This window comes from Equus przewalskii, chromosome 1 (assembly GCF_037783145.1).
Source record: "Equus przewalskii isolate Varuska chromosome 1, EquPr2, whole genome shotgun sequence".
NCBI classification, from domain to species: domain Eukaryota; kingdom Metazoa; phylum Chordata; class Mammalia; order Perissodactyla; family Equidae; genus Equus; species Equus przewalskii.
In genome coordinates, this window is record NC_091831.1 from 157,086,008 (window position 1) to 157,105,252 (window position 19,245).

The following is a 19,245-nucleotide window of genomic DNA, read 5'->3' on the forward strand; positions in this document are numbered from 1 at the left end:
TGTTTGCATAGATGTTGTCACTGCGTTTTTGTTATATGCAAAAGATCCATAGTTAAGAAACTAGTTAAGTATATTCATTCATTGAAATACTATGCTGCTGTTAAAACTGAAGTAGACTACACTTCCAAAAAATAGAAGAGAAGGGAATACTTACCAGCTCATTCTATGAGGCAATATGAAACCAAAACCAGAAAAAGATATCACAAGGGAAGAAAACTATAGACCAATATCCCTTAAGATATAAATGCAGGGGCCAGCTCGGTGGTGCAGCGGTTAAGTGCACATGTTCCGCTTCCGTGCGGTTTGCCGGTTTGAATCCTGGGTGCAGACGTGGTACCGCTTGGCACACCATACTGTCATAGGTGTCCCACATATAAAGTAGAGGAAGATGGGCACAGTTGTTAGCTCAGGGGCAGTCTTCCTCAAAAAAAAAAAAAAAAAAGAAATGGAAAATAAAATACTACCAAGCCTAAATCAGTAACATGTAAAAAGGATTATACACCATGACCAAGTGAGGTTGATTACTGAAATGCAAGTTTGGTTCAACATGAAGATCAGCCAATGTAAGGCAAAAATCACATGACCATCTCATTAGAGACAGAAAAAGCATTTAGCAAAATCCAACACTCCTTTATGATAAACATTTAACAAACTAAGAATGAAAGGGTACTTCTTTAACCAGATAAAGGACATCTATGAAAAACCCACAGGAAGATCCCCCCAAGATCAGGAACAAGACTAGGATGTCCACTCTCACCGTTTCCATTCAACTGTGTCTAGGGCTCTAGCCATAGTAACTAGACAAGAAAAGAGGGGAGGAAAAGGCATCCAGATGGAAAAGGAAGAAGTAAAACTGTATTTGCAGGTTACATGATCTAATATAAATTAAAAGCCTTAAAAGAATACATACACACACAAAAAGAAGAAAATAATTAGGAGTAGATTTAACCAAAGAAGTACAAAACTTGTTCAATGAAAACTATAAAACACCGTTGAAAGGAATTTAAGGAGAGCTAAATAAATGAGAAGACATTCTGTGTTCATGGGTTGGAAGGCTTAATATTCAGATGGCAAGACTCCCCAAAGCACTGCAGATTCGATGCACTTGATATCAAAATTCCAACAGCGTTTTTTTCACAAATGGACAAGAAAAACCTAAAATTCATAGGGAATTGTAAAGGGATCATGAATAGCCAAAACAATCTTGAAAAAGAACAAAGTTAGAGGACTTACACTTCCTAATTTCAAAACTTACTGCAAAGCAATAAGACAGTGTGGTATTCACATAAAGATGATATACTGATCAATAAAATTGAGAGTCCAAAGATAAACCCATGCATCTACGGTCAATTGATTTTCAACAAGGATGCCAAGACTATTCAATGGGCGAAAGAACACTCTTTTCAACAAATAGTGCTGGGACTGCTTGAATATACACATGCAAAGTAATCAGTTTGGAACACTACTTCACACTGTATGTGAAAATTAATTCAAACGTATCAAAGACCTAAATGTAAGAGCTAAAATTATAAAACTCTTAGAAAACAGAGGGAAATCTGTGACCTCGTATTAGGCAACATTTTTTGAGATATGACACCAACAGCACAAGCAACCTAAGAAAATAATAGCTGTTAGTTTTCATCAAAATTTAAAACTTTTTTCCATCAAAGGACTATGAAGAAAGTAAAAAAAAAAAAAAAAAAAAAAAAAAAAAAAACCATACAATGGGAGAAAATATTTTGGTTCACAAATCATAATCTGATGAGGATCTAGTGTCCAGAATATATAATAAACTTTCACAATTTCAACAATAAAAAGACAACCCAATTAAAAACCAAGAAAAGGATTTGAATAGACATTTCCCCAAAGAAGAAATACAAATGGCCAATAAGCACATGAAAAGATGCTCAGGGGCCAGCCTCATGGCCAAGTGATTAAGTTCGCATGCTCCACTTTGGCAGCCCAGGGTTTCACCGGTTCGGATCCTGGGCGCAGACATGGCACTGCTCATCAGGCCATGCTGAGGTGGCATCCCACATGCCACAACTAGAAGGACCCACAACTAAACATATATACAACTATGTACCCTGGGGCTTTGGGGAGAAGGAAAAAAAATATTTAAAGAAAAGAAAAAAGATGCTCAACATCATTAGATATTAAGGAAACGTAAGTCAAAACCACAATGAGGTAACACTTCACACCCACTAGCATGACTATAATAAAAAAAGCCCAACAATAACAAGTGTTGGCAATGATCTGGATGAATAGAGCCCTCGTGCATTACTAGTGAGAATGTAAAATGGCACCGCTGCTTAGGAAAGTAGTTTAGCAGTTCTTCAAATAGTTAAACAGAGCTACCATGTGATCCACCAATGCCACTCCTAGGTATAACCAAGGAACTTGAATACAACTGTTGACACAAAAACTTAAATGAATGTTTAAGCAATATGGAAACAACCAGAAAGTCTATCAACTGATGAATGCGTAAACAAAACGTTGTTTATCTATATGATGGAATATTGTTCAGCGATAAAATGAAATAAAGTATTGATACACTCCGCAACATGGATGAACCTTGGAAACATGTAAGTGAAAGAAGCCACACAAAAGGCCACCCGTTGCACAATTCCATTTATATGAAATATCTTGAATAGGCAAATCCATAGGGACAAAAAGCAAATTAGTGATTGCCAGTGGCTGGAGAAAGGGGTGAGAGGGGAGTGACAATTAACGGGTACAATGTTTCTTGGTGCAGTGAAGAAAATGTTCTGGGATTAGTGGTGATAGTTGCACATTGGAATATAATAAAAACCACTAATTGTACACTTTAAAAGGGTGAAATTGAATTATGTCTTTACAAATGTTCTGAATTTTTGTGATATATATTTCCCTATAAAAATATTGGCCAAAAATGATGAATTGAAATATACATATTATGAAGTTTGAGTAGTAAAATTCAAGAGGTTCCCAAAGAGTAAAATAGATATTCATGATTCCAAACTGATATAAATGAATGACTCCATGAATGAAAAAATGGGGAAGAGGGATAAATATTCCTTTCAGAAAAATTTCAATTAATGTAGAAGGCCTAAGGGAAATATAAAATCATTAGAGAACCACAGTAATAATTGCTGCTGTCAAGATTGATGGATGAATGCTAAAATTAGTCAGTGAAACAGGATATTTGTGTGGTCTCAAAAACCTACCTCAAAATTTATTAATTACCTTGGTGATTTTCACATATGACCATAAATTCTTTGATACCTCTCCCTCCTGGAGGTTTAATCCTGCCGGGAGCCGTGGCTACATCATTTGATCGGCTGTTTGACAAGGTCCAGCCGATTAACGCCTAGGGGTGCAGGGTCGCCCCTAGGTGAAGAATAACCGGCCGGCCCCTCACATAGTTCTGAAACCTGTGCTGCTTCTAATTGCCCTTCATTCCTTTTCCTTTCTTAACCTCCAGTTTTCACTCCTTTGGGTGGCTGCTTGGGAGGCACTACCTCCTGGGAAAATTAGATATAGTAAGAGAATGTGACCACCTGCAGGTAACTTTCAAGATATTTTTCAGTTAATTATTGGAGGAGCACACAGTCCCATTTGAGACAAGCAGAAAGGAATCCTGCCCAGATAAGATGTCGAATTAGGTTTATGGCCTCTATCTGGTTAATGTTTCCTTCTCCCTCCAGTTCTTTGTCTAAATATATATGCATCGTCCTTCTCAGTTTGCTGGTTAATTGGATGATCAAGAAGTATCTATATATTATTCTTGACCTTCTGCTTTCTGTTAAAATGTTATAGAGGTTTTCTCCTAAAAGCAATAAATAATAAATAATTGATGAGTAGAAGGGCCGAGGGGTGCAGGGATGCCCCTCGGTGAAGAATGGCCGGCCGACACCCCTGATATTTTCTGAATTATTTGCATGCTTTCTAGCAAGGTTATGTCTATACTTATTTCTGTTTTTTATTCTTGAAGATATATAGTTTAGCTTAGCTTTTCAGCCCTTTACTTTACTAACAAAATGATACTTTCTCCGGCAGTGTGCTTAAGGAACTGTTAGCTCCACAATCTAAAAGACAAAGGAATGCTTTCACCCCCTAAAGGGCGCGAAAATGTAAAGATGTTTAACTGCCCGCTGAGAATGCAGATAGCCCTGGGGATAAGACACCTTGGAGTCGCCTTTTGTTCCCATTAACCATCTACACTAATGGCGTAAATGATTGAGGGAGGCAGGGATGGCTCCACCAGGATGTAACCAGACGGACTGCTGTCCTGTCCGGAGGCCTGGACCTTCTCTCTTTGATTTAACTTTACCGTGAATTACAACAGATGCCTAGGTACCTATCTCCTTTAGCTTAGAGACAACAAACACTAGTTAATTGCAGAGAAGACTACCATTAACCTTATGCTCTATAGAATAGAATGCTAATAAATACTCTTGTGCTCGTTTTTTACTTCCTTATCTCTCTGAGAATATTTGTAGAACTATTTCTGTACTAATCCTGAAAAATATATAAACGACACTGGTGCACAGTAAAGTCGGACTTGCTAACACCAACCCAAGTCTCACGTCCTCATTATTTTCCCCTACCTCAGTTTTTCGCTGACGCCGTCTCCCCCACGGGAACCTGGACTCTGCCGAGGCTGGACCTCAGCATAATCCCTCTCCCCTTGAGTGTGGGCTGAATTTAGTGACTTGCTTCTAACAGAGTATGGAAAAGTTATGGTAAAAAAAACCCAGCAAATATTACCTTCACCTTAAAAGTGATCAAAGAACATCACCAGTGATAACTCACATTGATAGCATGTGCCTCTGATATAATGTTAACAAGAGCACATGATCTCTTGTATATTTCCCTTAAACCCAGAATCTCAGTCTATTCATGAGAAAACAGCAGACAAACCCAACTGAAGGACATTCTACAAAACACCTGACCCGTACTCCAAATGCGTCAAGGTTATGGAAAGACCGAGAAACTTACAATTGGAGGAGACTAAGGAGATACAATGGGTAAAATGCAATGTGGTATTCTGGATGGTGGAAAAACTGGGAAATTCCCAATCATACCTGTAGTTAATAATATTGTGCCAATGTTAATCTCTTAATTTTGCTAAATGTAACATGGTTATATAAGATGTTAACATTCGAGGAAGCTGGGTGAAAGGTGAACAGGAATACTCTCCTGTAAATCTTAAATGATTAAAAAAAAAAGAAGATTAAGAGCCATTCTACTGGAAAAGCACCAACACAAATAGGTTCCTTGGGTGTACAACTGTGTAGTGTCTGGTTCCTGGTTCTCCTTCCAAATATACGGAGGCTACTTCCCTTCTCTTTTGACATTAAGTAAGGCCATGAGACTTGATTTGCTCATATTTATAAAATACGAGTGGAAATGATGTGTTTTATTTCCAGGTAGAAGATTGAGAGCCAACAAGTTTTTGGGGTTTATATATATATATTTCCTTTTTCCTGCTTTTGCAGCCATTGAAGCACAGATCACTAAGTGTGAGCAAAGTAGAGCAGAGCCCTCTCACTGACCCTCAATGTGAATGTGGCACAAGTGAAAAAAGTACATCTTTGCTATTTTAAGCTGTTGACATTCTGGGGTTGTTACCAAGTCATAACCTCAATATCCTAACTGATACAAAACACACCCATTGTCCTGGATGGCAAGATCAGGTATTTGAAAGAATATCAGTTCCCCATATATACATTTTGAAAACTGAAGAATTGAGTCCAGAGTTTATCTGACCAGTTAAATACATACCAATAATCAAGACATTATTGAGGAAGAACAACAGTGATACTTGGACTGTTGGAAAAGTAAAACAGCAGTCAAGCTAGCACTTACTGAACACATACCACTAAGTGTCAGCTACTGTTCTAAGTGTTTAACACATCTTCAGTCATTTAATCCTCCCAATATCCCCATGAAGTAGGCACCATTCTTATTCTGTTTTACAAATGGAGAAAGGGAGGCATGGAAATTTGAACTCAGGCAGTCCTATTCAAGTCCATGCTTTTAGCCACTTTGTTACCCAGTCTCTCTAGAGTAGTGGCTACTCAAACCTTCTGTGATGAAGGACCAGTTGTTGGTTTTTTTTAAATTTCTGATCTGTCATGGAACAATACTTTTGTAAAATATAATAGAAATGATTTACTAGGAAAATGAAATGAAAAGCATACAAGATATAAGCCTCAGTTTTTATTATTATATCTGTCAAATATTAAGATTACTTTTCAAATTCCTATAACAGTTTCTAAATGCTTTGTCTCAACTTCTATACTTATCTCATTGTGCACCATTAACAATTTGTGGACTGGCACGGGTCCACACACCAAACTTTTGAGTAGCTCTGCTCTAGATTTCAAAAACAGAATGTGCATAGATATGTAAAAAAACAGATGTATAAAAATTTGGTATATGAAAAAGTTGCTTTTGCCAATGCGTAGGGAAAGAAAAGATTGTTCCAGTGTCCATAATCCCACAATGCAATGGCTATCATTGTGGAACTCATCTAGTAACTAGGAGACATTGAAATCCTGTTTAATGGCGAGAATTCGGAGATGTCAATGTAAAACCTAAATTGGTTTTCCCTTCAACTCCTTTGGGCACGTGTTCACTTTTACCTAGAGTCTCTTCTTATCTTAACTCACAGCCATTATACTACCTCGCTGTATCAGTCCAAGATAAGAAAGACAGAAAAAACCTTCAAGTGGATCTGGCCAACGAGGCTGAGTCTACTGAGCAAATTAGCCTTTGCTTAACTTTCTCCATCCCCATTCCTCCAGCCTTAACTGGGGTACTTTTGTAGAACTTTTAGAGCATGGAAGACAGACATCTAGGACTCCCTCCTGTCCTTGGTCCATGCTTTCAGGGAAGCAAAAGGCAAAAGATTGAAACCAGCAACTTTTAGGATGATGCCAGGCTATGGTTCTCTGTAGCATTTCTGGGTCGTGCTGTGAATCATAAATTTCAATTACCTTAACTTGGACTTCTAGTCACAAGGTACATGTGGAGGAGGTGGTCTAGAAAGTATGTTTAGAGCCCTTCATGAGGCACAGGAGACAAGATAGAAGCATGACTTATGATTCGACTTATCAGCTGATGGCATTCCTATGTCTTTATCCTCTAGCTAAGCGAGACCATGAGGTATTGGTAAAATAAGGTAAGGTCCCTCAGGTGATTTCTCTATGTAAAACCTGGAATCAGGGCAAAGTGAGAACAAAACTTAGTACCCCTGAACTCCCCAAATCCTCAAAACTCATTTCTAGACCAGAGAGCAGTAGCATTTTCTCTGAGAGAACCCTGTCGACCCAGAAGAAAATCTTATAATAGCCTTGCCTTATCATATACAAGTCCCTGAATTCCTGGACACAGAAGACTCTTAACCCTTCCTTAACCCTTAGAAAAAAAGGCCTCAGGGAACTTCTTCTCCTATAAGATAGAATTACAGGAAAATAAGAAGGTTCTAGAACTTTTACTTAAGAGGATCACAGTCCATGGTAAGTCCATGAGTATGATTCTTCCACCTTTCAAGTCGTTTTAATCTGTGAACTTCAGTTTGAGAGAGAGAGACTTTCACGATCTCTTCCAAGAATGCAAATTACTATATTGACTAATCCTTGCAAGTCAAGTGGCTGCTGCTGCTCTGTCAGAGGTTGTGAAAGCCAGAAGGCTCCTTGTGCTTTCAGCCCTGGCTTCCCACCTCTCATCTGGGCAGTGAGTTCTGAGTAGATGGGGCTGTTTCTGGGAGAGGCACCTAGAGTTGTGCTAGTTCTCTCCCAGTTCTTTCTAAGGGCACTGGACTCACTCCTCCTTCCTTTATTCTTTCTTGACCAAGTGAGAGGTCTTTAGCTCTCTACTCAAACTAAGTGCTGGCCAACATCACTTTCATTCCTCCTCCTGGCAGGAATGGTATCTTAAGATCCTGGGGCCGTGATGACACAAGAATTCAAAAGGCTCCTTTCCAAGAATATCTACTAAAGATCTGGTTCCCTTTCTTGCACTTCTAATAAGTATTAATGTTAAATCAGAAAAGAAACATTAGAATGTCCATATTCTTCCCTCTTGGTCCAAATCCACATAAGAACACAGGCAGGACTGCACTTGAGATTTTCTGACACTTTATTTTTATAATTTTATTGAGAAAGTAGCCAGTGGTATCTTCAGGCTTTGCATCTCTGGCATAAGTGGTGCCTTTGCGCTGAGTAGCTGCATCTTCATTCCCAGGACAGAAAGTACACATTGCCCTGCATGTCTCCCACTGCGAGCTGCAGGGTAGAGTCAGGACCCAGCCAAGGTTCCAGGCAGCTCACTGCCCCTTCACATCGAAACAGGCCCAGCTACAATGGGAACAAAAAAAGGGGTGATGAGAGATACGCCGAGGGCCTCCTTATTAACTTGTTTTTCTCTCACATTAATGCCTTTATTTAGAAACAGGTTAGTCACACATTATTGCAAGAAAGCTAGAAGAAAACAGAATTTTGCTCTTTTGTCCTTTCTTATCCCAAGTTTGCTCTCTTGTGACATCCCTTTAGTCCTCCTTGCACATACACACTTACCAGTTGCATACTGGGTCTTTCCCATAGTTTAACATCTCTGTCCTTTGAAGCTGTCACCAGCAACTCAGGCAGCACATGGAGAGCTGTGACAGAGCCCGAGTGAATCTGAGAGAGGAAGGGGAAGCAATATGGTGAGTCCTCAGTGGGCCCTCCTCAGTCAAGGAAGCATCAAAGTCTGCTGGGTCAGACCTAGAGCCTCCTCCCCTATATTTGTGAACTTTCCCTGAAACTAACCTTTCTTCGCTGCTGTGTCTTTAGATCTGTGGTTCTGGGCCAGCTATCCACATCAGTATCTATGGATGGGTCTGTCCCCGGAGTTTGGGTTTCAGGCATTTTTGCTTCTTTCTGCCAGATGTTATCTGTGGTCCATTGTCCTTCAAGGGTGCATTTGGCTAGGTTCCATAGCATCCCATCAGAGCTGGCACACAAAAACGAGGACTCTGCCATTTCAAGGGCAGAGTTAGAGCCAGGCTTCAGGCTTCGAGGGATCCACCATCCTCCCCTAAGCCATCTCTGAACTCCTCAGGTCCTCTCATTACCACTCACCAGATTCAGGCTTGGCCTGAGTTACCAATGTTAGGGTCCCACTAGGATTCTCTAAGTTCACACAAAAGTCCAATGTCTCTTCAAACTCTCCTGATTCCTTCTGCCTCTGTGAAAGGATAGATCATTTTGTTCAGTCTACTTGTATCACTTAACCCTAGCCAGCCAAAGCAACTGTTTTTTGCTCTAGGCTGGTTAGGATTCTTTTTTTAACTGTAATTTAGATACAGTAAAGTGCACAAATCTTAAATGTTCACCTCTATAAATGTTTACACGTGTATATGCAATCACCACCGAGATCAAGTTGTAGAACCTTTCCATCACCACAGAAAGTGGACCCCTTTGTAGTCAATACCAGAGCACCAGAACAATCAGTGTGACAGACTAATTGAACAATATTGTGACTTCTGTCACCATAAATTAGTTTTGCTTGTTCTTTAACTTCATTTAAGTGAAATCATGTAGTACATACTCTTTTATGTCTGCCTTCTTTTGCCCAACATTATGTCTATGAGATATGTCTGTATCATTCCAGACACTGCTAAAACAGTGGCAAGACAAGAGAGACATAACAAAATGCAATTAAGAAAACTCCTATGTTTATGGTTTCCCATCATGTTTTAAACACTAGAATCCTTTTTTATAACAATGAAATCTGAAAGGGAAACCCCGTATAGAATGCTCTTAAGTAGAGCTGCTCCAGCTGAAGGAAGAGACAGGGATTTGGATCCTAATGCCTTTCCCTTCTTCTCACTCTCCATGATGGCCCCAAGGTTTAAAATATTGATCCTGGACAAACGTTTAACACACACTCAAACAGGACTTACTAAGACAGAAAGAGCTCCAGAGGCCGTTGGCTGTAGGATGAACACACCATAGTCCTGGTGGGTGGACAACATGATAGGATGTTCTCCAAAACTGGTCCTGGTTTATAAAAAAGAAGGAAGCTGAGCCTCTGTTAGACCCCAGTGTTTTGTTAGTTAGACCCAGTCTCAGGGTAACCACTAACCCACTTTTCCTCTTTCTCTAGCCTGAGAGGAAACAGCATTTTGGCTCTTACCAGATTTCAGAGGGAGCATCCCCTGGCTTCATGCACAGTAAATGCAAATCCGCTTTGGCCAAGATGAGGGAGTGTCCATCAGGGGCCAGGGCCATACCCGTCAGGAACCCTAAGTCCTCCTGCAGAACTTGTTTCAGGTGAAGACTAGCTCGAAACAGGTTCATGGACAAAGGAAGATCCTACTTTAGTGTACCTCTCTCAGGCTTCTCAGTTCCCCACAAATTCCTCAGGAGTGAAGTATAAAACAAAATGCATGACCTTCCCTACATATTCTCTCCCTCTTTATGTTTTTCTTACATCAGTATTCATCATCACCATCCCCTTACTTGCTCAAACTAGGAATCTCTCATATTCTTGTCTTTTCCTTCTCTCCTGACCTCCAACTGCCCCATAAGCACTGTGGATTCTACTTGTAACACATTTGAATCTCTGCCTCTCCTTCTCATCCTCACTGCCCAGCTCAGGGCCGACGTTATGTCCCCCTGGACCATGGCAACAGCTGTAAAAGTGGCCTCCCTGCCTTTAGTATCTCTCTACTATCCATCCTTCATAGTGCCACCAGAGTTCCCTTTCAAAATTCAGATAATTATTCTGCTCAAAGTTCTTAGCTCTGTGTCCTCTATAGCCTCACCCCAGTTTATGTTTTCAGTCCAATTCCCTACCCTCCCACTGCCACCAAGAACCCAAAGACCTGGCTATACTCAGAATACACCATGCACTCTCAGGCCTCCATGGCTTTTGTTAACGCTACTTCCTCTTCCGAAAACACCATTCCCTTCCCTTACTGGTCCAGAAAACTCCTGTTCATCCTTGAAGCCCAACCTCAAATAGTAACTCTTTTGTAAACCGTAAATTTCTAAAATTCTGCAGCCCCAGTAATCTTATATATATAGATGTCTTTATTATAGCATTAATCACTCTGAATATTGTTGGCAGTTTATGTACATGCACATTCCTCCAGTGTGAGCTTCCTTAATTAAACAATAAATTTCAATCTGGTTCACACTGCTTGGCCCGGGGCTTAGCATAAAGCAGGCACTTGATAATTATTATTTAAATTGACACTGGAGGGAGGCAAAATCCTGGGTGTAAGGAGATCCTGTTCCTATCACAATAACCCAGCTGCCTCATTTCACCTGAAATTTCCGGGTGTTGAATCCTTCTGCCATTCCACTTGCCACTCGCTGACTTTTTCATCAGCACTGAGAACAATCAAGGTGTGTGCCGAGTACCAGACTAGAGAGCTGATGCGGCCAGGAGCCTGGTGAATACAAGCTCATATCAGTATTTCTGAAGAGCCAGGACTAACCCTCTGTCCTTTCCCAGGCACCTATGCAAGGTCTAACCCCAGCACGTACTATTAAATACCTAGCCAGGGCAGAATGCACATAGACAAAGAACTGAGGGTGCCCTAACTTACCTGTGCTGTGGCCACAGCCTTAGCTTCCTGCCACAAGGTTAGTTCCCCAGCTTGATTCCCAGACACTGCCAAAGAACCATCTGGGGCCCAGGCCATAGCAGTGATGGCTGTAGGACTCCTCGGTATATACGTGTCATCTGGAGAAGAAAGAAGTAATTTATTAGGAGTTGGACCATTGCTGGGATTCAAGAGGACATATCAGCCTACCCTTGACCTTCTTGGTCCCACTAACATACCCCTCTTTCATACCTTGCCTCTCTCCATGCCTTACTCACCTGCTTCCTTAGGTACCTGCCAGAGCCGTACAGAACCATCCTCTGAGGTGGTCAGCAGGAGGCCTGAGGTTTCTGAAACAGCAGCTGCACTGACTGGGCCACTGTGTCCCAGGAGGGTGTGTGTTTGAAACACCTAGGAGGACAGGATGGAGATAGGACAGTAGGGGGTTGACACAACAGAGGTTGTACCACATACCCTCTCCAGCTCCCCCAAGCCCAAACCTTTCAGGGAACTCACCAAGAGTGGATGCCACAACTGTGTGGTCCCATCCAGTCCAGCAGTCACCACCAGAAGCTCTGACCCAGGCTGGCCAGCTGATAAGGCAAGAGACTGAGTCAGAGGCAGGGGAGACGGGAAGAGGCAGCAAGGAAGGGAAGGTGGCTGACATATCATCACCTGCACGGGGCTCCAGGGCAGCTGCACACTGACTGATGGGTCCTGAGTGAGCAGGAATGCTGGTCAGCTCCACGCCTTGATGGTCCCACACTTTCAAGGTCCCATCCCGGCCCACGGACACCACATGCTCCTCCTGCCCCAGAGCACAGGATCAGAGCAGAGTCACACTGAGCAGGACATGGGAAGTAGGACTCCTGCTACAGATGTGTGGGCTAAGTATTAGGGGCTTAGAAGACATCAAAGAGTGAGGAAAACTCCGGGACAGTGAGGCTGGGAGGCTCAGGACTGCAACCCCACCACAAGGTCATGATACTAAGATGTGTTTTCAAGCCCTCCCTCCCTTCACACCAACCCTCAGCCTTAATATCCTAATCTGGTTCTAATCCAGGCCCAAACATCTCATTCTTTATACTTCTTTTGCCTTTGGGATTAGATACCCAATGCATCCAGTCTCCTGAAGCCCCCTTAGCCTTCCCAGAGACCCCCGGTGAGCTCTCCATTGCCTTCTCACCACAGCCACCACAGCGCTCACGGCACTCTGATGACCCAGGAACTGACCAAGCTGCTGTCCCGACTCTGGGTCCCACAGCCCCACAGAGCCATCGCTGGAGCAAGAGACCTGCAGAGTCAGAGGTTAGAGGAGCGGAGTTATCACCATCCCACCAGCATTTTTGTAAGTTTATTATGTTGCGTGGAGGGCAGTAAGCCTTGTGATTAAGAGCATGGGCTGTCCTGGGTTCAAATCCGAGCTCCACCATTCATTACTTCATGACCTGGAACAAGCTCATCTCTTGGAGCCTTAGATTTCTCATCTATTCAACAAGGATAATAACAGTGTACCTATCTGATATTGTTGCTGTGGTGCTGATGCATCTTTATAAAGGACTCAGCATGCTGCCTTGTACAGAGTGAGCAGTGCATAAATAGTAGCTATTGTCGTTGTTATTAACATAATGTCAGTCAACAAACTCAGACAAAGCTGAAAAGTCTGCAATGCCAAGGAAAGATCTGGCTGCCCAGAAGGCAGGGGTGGGGCAGAATATGACAAGTCTATTCATCTGATATTATACTCACTCCTTTCTCTTCTCTTTTAGAGAACAACGTGAGCACTCTGCACTAGAAAACTAGGCTTCACCAACACTGAGCACATAATTTGAGACTCATTGTTGCCTTAGGACCAAAGAAATCAGAGCAGTACCCTTTACCTGCAGGGTCAGGGCATCCTAAGCCCTGGGGCAGACAGTTCTGCGTTCTTGTTAAGAATATGGACTTTCTTATCAGAAAGTGTACTGACTCAGCTTCGCTACTTACATGACCTTGGAAATTTCTTTAATCTATCTGAGCTCAATATCCTTGTCTGTGAAACAGAGATAATAGTGGTATATACTTTACAGGGTGTTGTAAAGATGAAATGAGACAACGTATGCACAGGGCTTAATCCAATGCCTGGCTCATACTCTGTGCTCAATCAATGTTAGCTATTACAATTACAAACTGGTGTTGGGAAAAGGATGAGATGGGAATGTCATCCTCTCCCAGGAACCCTGCTGAGCTTTGTGCCACTCCCATCCCTTCACTCACCAGTAGGTTGTCTTTGGTCCAGGCACAGCCAGTGACCCAGTCACGGTGACAAGCAGAGAAGGAACAAATCAGAACAGGGGCTTTGGGTGTCCTCACGTCCCAGCAGAGGAGATTCTGGATAGGTCCCAAGAGAGGGAGCCGTCAGAACCATAGGCGGGAGGTAGGAGCACCAGGGACATCTCAGGAAAGAAGTCTCAAGGAAAGTATCAAGGAAGGGAGGTGCACAGATCCAGCATAGGAGGTTTGGTAAAGCAGAAAGCCGAGGAAGCAGGGAAATGGACTGTTCAGGAATCTAGGAACCAGAGAGGCTGTGGGGCCTGGGGGTGCTGGGGCCAGAGGAGGAGGGCCCAGGGGTTGCATCCTTCTGTGGCTCACCCGGTCCCTGCCCCCAGTGGCCAGGCTGCCTCCATCAGTACTGAAGCTACAGCAGCTTACGGGGCCCTCGTGTCCCCGGAGCTCAGTGGCACAGGGAAAGTCTTCTGCCTTTTGTGGCAGCGTCAGCAACTGCCTTGGCCACAGCCGCACTGTGAAATCCTCTGCATTGGAAACAGAGAGAGGGGAAGATTCCTTGAAAAAGGAAGCAAGACAGGCCTGGGAGGCCAAAGACAGAGGCAATCACAGGCGCTGAGGGTGAGGTCTGAGGAGGCAGCTCCAGGGAGGGACACAGTGAATCACAAGGCTGTGGAGAGGCCCCGGGCCTCCACTGATGAAGGGTCAGTCATCAAGTGGGTGCACAGGACAGGATGTAAGGCACTCCCTGCTCAGGCTCTGCAGCTGTCTCTCTCTACCTCCCTGCTGCACCTCCACACCCTCCTCTTCACTTTAGCCAAGCGTCTTCCCTGGAGCAGATGAAGGCCATTCTGCATTCTCACCTCAACATCTCTCTCTCTCCTCCTAAGGGAAACCCATCCCTTTATATAGCAAAGTCTCCCACTGGGCAGAAACTCAGAGGATTACAGGGACTGCAAAGAGGTCCCAGGATATATATATACACACACTTGTATGTATCCTCATGCATACATATACACATATATTGGAGGAAAGTATTAGCATATTTAAAAGGAACAATGATTCACTGCCCTGCCCACTGCCCAGCAGTACCTGAGGCAGAAGCCAAGAGTTCCTGGGAGGTGGCCAGTCCCAGCATGGGCCTCTGGTACCTGGACAGAAGCCAGAGGGACTGAAGGGAGCTTTCCTTGAGTGCCCAGCCCTGCAGGGAGCCATCTTCTGCGCCGCTCACCAGCACCTTAGGGCCTAGCCAGGCCAATGCAGACACTGCCACATCTAGAGCTTGACACTGAGCCCCCTGGGAACCTAGAGAAAGAGGGAAAACAAGAGAGGAAGGCACTTGGAAACCAGTCAGGGGAAGGGGTTCAAACACCCCATCCCTTCTCCCTTCAGTACCTGAAGAAATTTTGTAGATCCTAATGCCATCTGCTCGGTACCCAACAGCCACCCGATCACCATCTGGGCTGAGCGCCACGGAGAGGGCAGGAGAGAGAGAGAGGGAACCTAGGCACCCCCGGGGCCGACCCAGAGACCCAGACCACACCTGAACCTGAGAGCCGAGAAAAAGGTTTAAAGATACCCCACTGCTCCCCACCCCCAGAGTTATAGCCACCCCATTAAATTCCTCCTCCCTGAGACTCTTCTCCAGAGAGCTGCCCAGGCACATACCATCATCCCTCTCCCTGTGACTTGCACCAGCCAAGCTCCTCCAGTCTCAACAAAGCTCCCACCCTCACCCAAATATTCCCTGCCTTTGCTGGCCCCTCCTCATAAGCCTCCACCAGCACTAGGTAACCTGACCTTGCCATCCTCTCCAGCCGTCAGTAACTGGCACCCAGCACGCAGGAAAAGGGCAGCAGCAACAAAGCCATGGTGGGCAGGGAAGGCAGCCAGCCTTGCCCCCTCTTTCCAGGCCCACAGCTCCACCATCCTGTCTAGCCGGCCCACAGCCACAACTTGCCCAGGCACATTGAAGGCCAAGGTACGAACAGAAGCCCCTGGGGCCCCTAGTTCCTGCACGGGGAGGTAGAATTGAAATGTCAGGGCCTGCTCTCAACACAGGCTCACAGTAACACCTTCCACTCCCACCCTCTTGTGCTTCCTCCCCCAGGGTTGTGCAGGACCTTCTCACCTTGGTGACTTTGAGCCCGTCCACCTGGAAGAAGCTGAAACTGCCACTCCAGCTGCCTATGGCTACTACCTGCCCCTCTGGGTGGAAAGCAACGCAGTTCAGGGGCTTGGGACAGGTGTGCTGGAAGGCCAGCTGGCCACGCACTGTGTCCCAGAGCTGGAGGAAAGAGGAGAAAACTCAGGGTGCTGAATACAGATGCCTGAGCTTCTCAACTGCAGAGCCCAGAGGCCACCTTGTCCAGTCTCCTGCCCTCAACCTCTGCCATGCTAAGAGAACAACTTCAGGGGGCTGACTCGGAGTTTAGGGCTACTTTGACTCCCACAGTGCCCTGGTCATTACCTTGAGGCATCCTCCCAGGCACACGGTGGCCAGCAGCCGGTTGTCAGGGCTCAGGCAGCAGCTGGTGATTTGGTACTGGTGAGCATTGGTCTGGAGCACCCTATGCCAGGGAGATAAAGTCAGGCCCCTGGGCTCCCCAGCCACAGGCTCTCTCCTTTCCAGAGGGGCTTTCAAGAAACAGGGAAGGCCCTCACTCCAAGACATGGGGGAGGTCCCCTTACCGGCAACCGTGCTGCAGGTCCCAGAGCTCCAGGAGTCCGTCGAAGGCAGTAAGAAAGAGGGCATTGTCCGAGAGGAATGAACAAGAGGACACTCCGTCACAGCCACTCACCACAGACTTCTCCTCCTGTGAGAGTGAGTGGGGAAGCACACTCAGGACACTCCCTTGACCCCACTGTGTAGCATTCCAAGCCCCAACCACAAAGGAGGCCAAGGAAAGAAGGGCTGGAGCCCTTGGCTCTCCACATAAATGTGGCCTCTGGTCTCACACCAGGAACACCTATTAAAAGTGCAAATCCTTGGACCCCACTCCAGACCAAGGCCAAGCTCAAGCTCAAGTGGGGCCTCATGATCCAAGTGGGGCAACATCTCCCCTACTCCAAACCCCATACATATACCCAAGTCACAGAGGATTTTGGCAGGTCTGAGGAGTGTGCATATATATGGAGTAGGGGTGATATGGGCGGGAAATGGAGAGAGAGTGGCTGTGGGATCCACCTCTCCAGTGTAATCTGCTGTCACCCTCCCTTAAGCACCCTCTGCTGCTGTCATTCCCAGCCATTTACAGGAAACATTTTCCCTATGTCTCTCACTAAACCCAGGATGCCTGCCCTTCTCTGTCCTATGTCCTCCTGAAATGGCACAACTCACTCAGCTCTCATCTATGTCACATGTTTCAGTTGCTTTTTATCTTGTATATCTCTCAACAAGACTGACCGCTTGGTGGGCAAAGACAATGTCCTAAGCCCCATGTTCCTTGCAATGCTTAGCACAATGGCTTGAATGGAAGGTATGCAGCAAATATTTGTCATGTGATTGTTTGTTTGGGTTTTTTTGAGGAAGGTTAGCCCTGAGCTAACATCTCTTGCCAATCCTCCTCTTTTTGCTGAGAAAGATTGGCCCTGAGCTAACAGCTGTGTCCATCTTCCTCTACTTTATATGTGGGATGCCTGCCACAGCATGGCTTGACAAGCAGGGCGTAGGTCCGTGCCCAGGATTGGAACCAGCAAACCCCGGGCAGCCAAAGCAGAGCCACTGGGCTGGCCCTCATGTGATTGACTTTTTTGACCAAGCCCTTTTGACCTGATGTGAGGGAAATAAAGTTGCTGAATCAAACAGGGTGATGACAGCTGGGTTTAGCTGGTCCCGGGCTTCAGGGCAACCCATGAGGCTTTTTGGAAGGTAAACTCTGCCCAACCTTGAGTGTCATACCTGCCAGGTTCTCAGGTCCAGCAGGTAAACTGTCCCACTGGCAGTGCCCACAGCTGCTCTTTGCCCACTAGGGGAGAAGGCCACGGCTGTTGGGGATGAGGAAACTGCCAGAGAGAGGCTGGTGCTAGAGAAAAGTAGGAAGAAAGGAAGGAAATGAGGGATGAGGGGAAGGAAGTGAACAGGAATTCATTTTTGCATTTCTGTGCCTGAACCTCCCCTTCACTGGGACTCTGGTCTGCCCTTTATTCTCTAGTTTCAGAAAGGGCTGCAGTTTGCTCTCTGGGGGGCTCATCGGAGTCTAGAGTCAAGGGTCTTACGTTTGCTGGCCCCTCGTGGTCTGGGGTTTATTAAGCCATCGTAGCATGCGCTGTAGGTGCCATCGCTGGGAGAGCTGGGGGGCCTGGAGGCAAAGGGGTGAGTCCAGAGGCTGGTTGGCTGCCTGCTGGGGCAGCAGCAGGGGGTACTGGCTGAGGACTGGAGCCTGCTGCCTCAGGAAGGTGTGAAATACAGCAACATCAGCCTCAGGAAGCTTCTGGCCCTCTTCAGGGATGGAGGAAGCTATAGAAGAGATGCAGAGTGTCACTGGGGAGCCAGCCTGGACCCCCCTTAACCCCAGCACCAAATACAATCATACAGCTTGTCTAACATGGTGAGTCTCAAAGTATGGCCCTCTGGCCCCACATCAGGAGCACCTGTTAAAAGTACAAAACTTTGGGGCCCACTCCAGGGAACCAGAATCGGGAGACCCAGAGATCGGCAATTTGAACAAGTTTCCCAGGAAATTTTACACCTACTGAATAAAGTTTGAGAACTCTGGTCTAAGAGATCTAGGCAAAAGGCCTCCCGAGAGTCACCTGCTTACCATCTTGGCATTTTCAACTTGCAATGGAAATTCGACTATACTTTCTGTTATAGCTCCCCATGAGCAGTCCCTCTGTGAACACACCCAGGAGCCCCAGATCTCAGAGAAGAAGCCATCCAGTGACTCATCTCACCATAGAGGGCATGGGCCTCCAGGAGCCGAGAGATTAGACCCAGTTCCAGGTGTGCGGCCATCACATGGAGATTGGTGAGAAACTTTGTGAGAAGGCCATAGTTCTCGCTCTGGAGCTGAGAAGGTCAGATTGGATTCATTAGGGATGTAAGAGGGTGGTGAGGAGCGAGAGTCTCATCTTAGACCCTGCCTGTGCAACTGGGACCTAGACCTAGGAGCTGGGACAAAGGACCTGAAGGAGGAGGGCAGGAAAACTGAAAGGGGAAAGGTAGAGGGAGTTTTGGAGGAGAGTAATTAACGGCAGTGGTGATAGTGGTGGTGGTCAAGGGGGATGGGGGCTCATAACAGCCAAAGCAGTTGCTTGGGAGAAGGTGCCTATGGGATCTGAGGACTCACCAGGTGGTAAGGCAGGTCTCCCAGAGCCTCAGGAGGGCAACTTCGGAAGGTGCCTGAGGCATCGGGGTCACAGGCCTTCCAGAGTTGAGCTGCAGGTGTGGTCAT

At 45.4% G+C, this 19,245-nt stretch overlaps 1 protein-coding gene across 9 annotated transcripts in view; it reads right to left on the minus strand.

The window, feature by feature from the left end:
- Window positions 1-8,109: 8,109 nt before the first annotated feature.
- The window catches only part of TEP1 (telomerase associated protein 1), a 41,716-nt gene continuing 30,580 nt past the window's right edge, over window positions 8,110-19,245 (minus strand). For 8 of the 9 annotated variants that reach the window (XM_008533179.2, XM_070626368.1, XM_008533177.2 and 5 more), the window contains 24 exons: window positions 19,141-19,229; window positions 18,746-18,860; window positions 18,068-18,308; window positions 17,751-17,874; window positions 16,541-16,665; window positions 16,320-16,419; window positions 15,981-16,136; window positions 15,650-15,862; window positions 15,245-15,398; window positions 14,942-15,154; window positions 14,216-14,376; window positions 13,841-13,954; window positions 12,771-12,878; window positions 12,260-12,392; window positions 12,101-12,177; window positions 11,863-11,995; window positions 11,588-11,724; window positions 11,304-11,428; window positions 10,168-10,311; window positions 9,935-10,031; window positions 9,111-9,216; window positions 8,799-9,004; window positions 8,565-8,669; window positions 8,110-8,345 (listed from right to left, as the gene is read on the minus strand). In XM_008533179.2, coding sequence (XP_008531401.2) covers window positions 8,223-8,345; window positions 8,565-8,669; window positions 8,799-9,004; window positions 9,111-9,216; window positions 9,935-10,031; window positions 10,168-10,311; window positions 11,304-11,428; window positions 11,588-11,724; window positions 11,863-11,995; window positions 12,101-12,177; window positions 12,260-12,392; window positions 12,771-12,878; window positions 13,841-13,954; window positions 14,216-14,376; window positions 14,942-15,154; window positions 15,245-15,398; window positions 15,650-15,862; window positions 15,981-16,136; window positions 16,320-16,419; window positions 16,541-16,665; window positions 17,751-17,874; window positions 18,068-18,308; window positions 18,746-18,860; window positions 19,141-19,229 — 3,299 coding nt within the window. In that variant the 3' untranslated portion in view covers window positions 8,110-8,222. The remainder of the gene's footprint in view (window positions 8,346-8,564; window positions 8,670-8,798; window positions 9,005-9,110; window positions 9,217-9,934; window positions 10,032-10,167; window positions 10,312-11,303; window positions 11,429-11,587; window positions 11,725-11,862; window positions 11,996-12,100; window positions 12,178-12,259; window positions 12,393-12,770; window positions 12,879-13,840; window positions 13,955-14,215; window positions 14,377-14,941; window positions 15,155-15,244; window positions 15,399-15,649; window positions 15,863-15,980; window positions 16,137-16,319; window positions 16,420-16,540; window positions 16,666-17,750; window positions 17,875-18,067; window positions 18,309-18,745; window positions 18,861-19,140; window positions 19,230-19,245) is intronic. The other variant, XR_011541638.1, reaches the window with a different exon arrangement.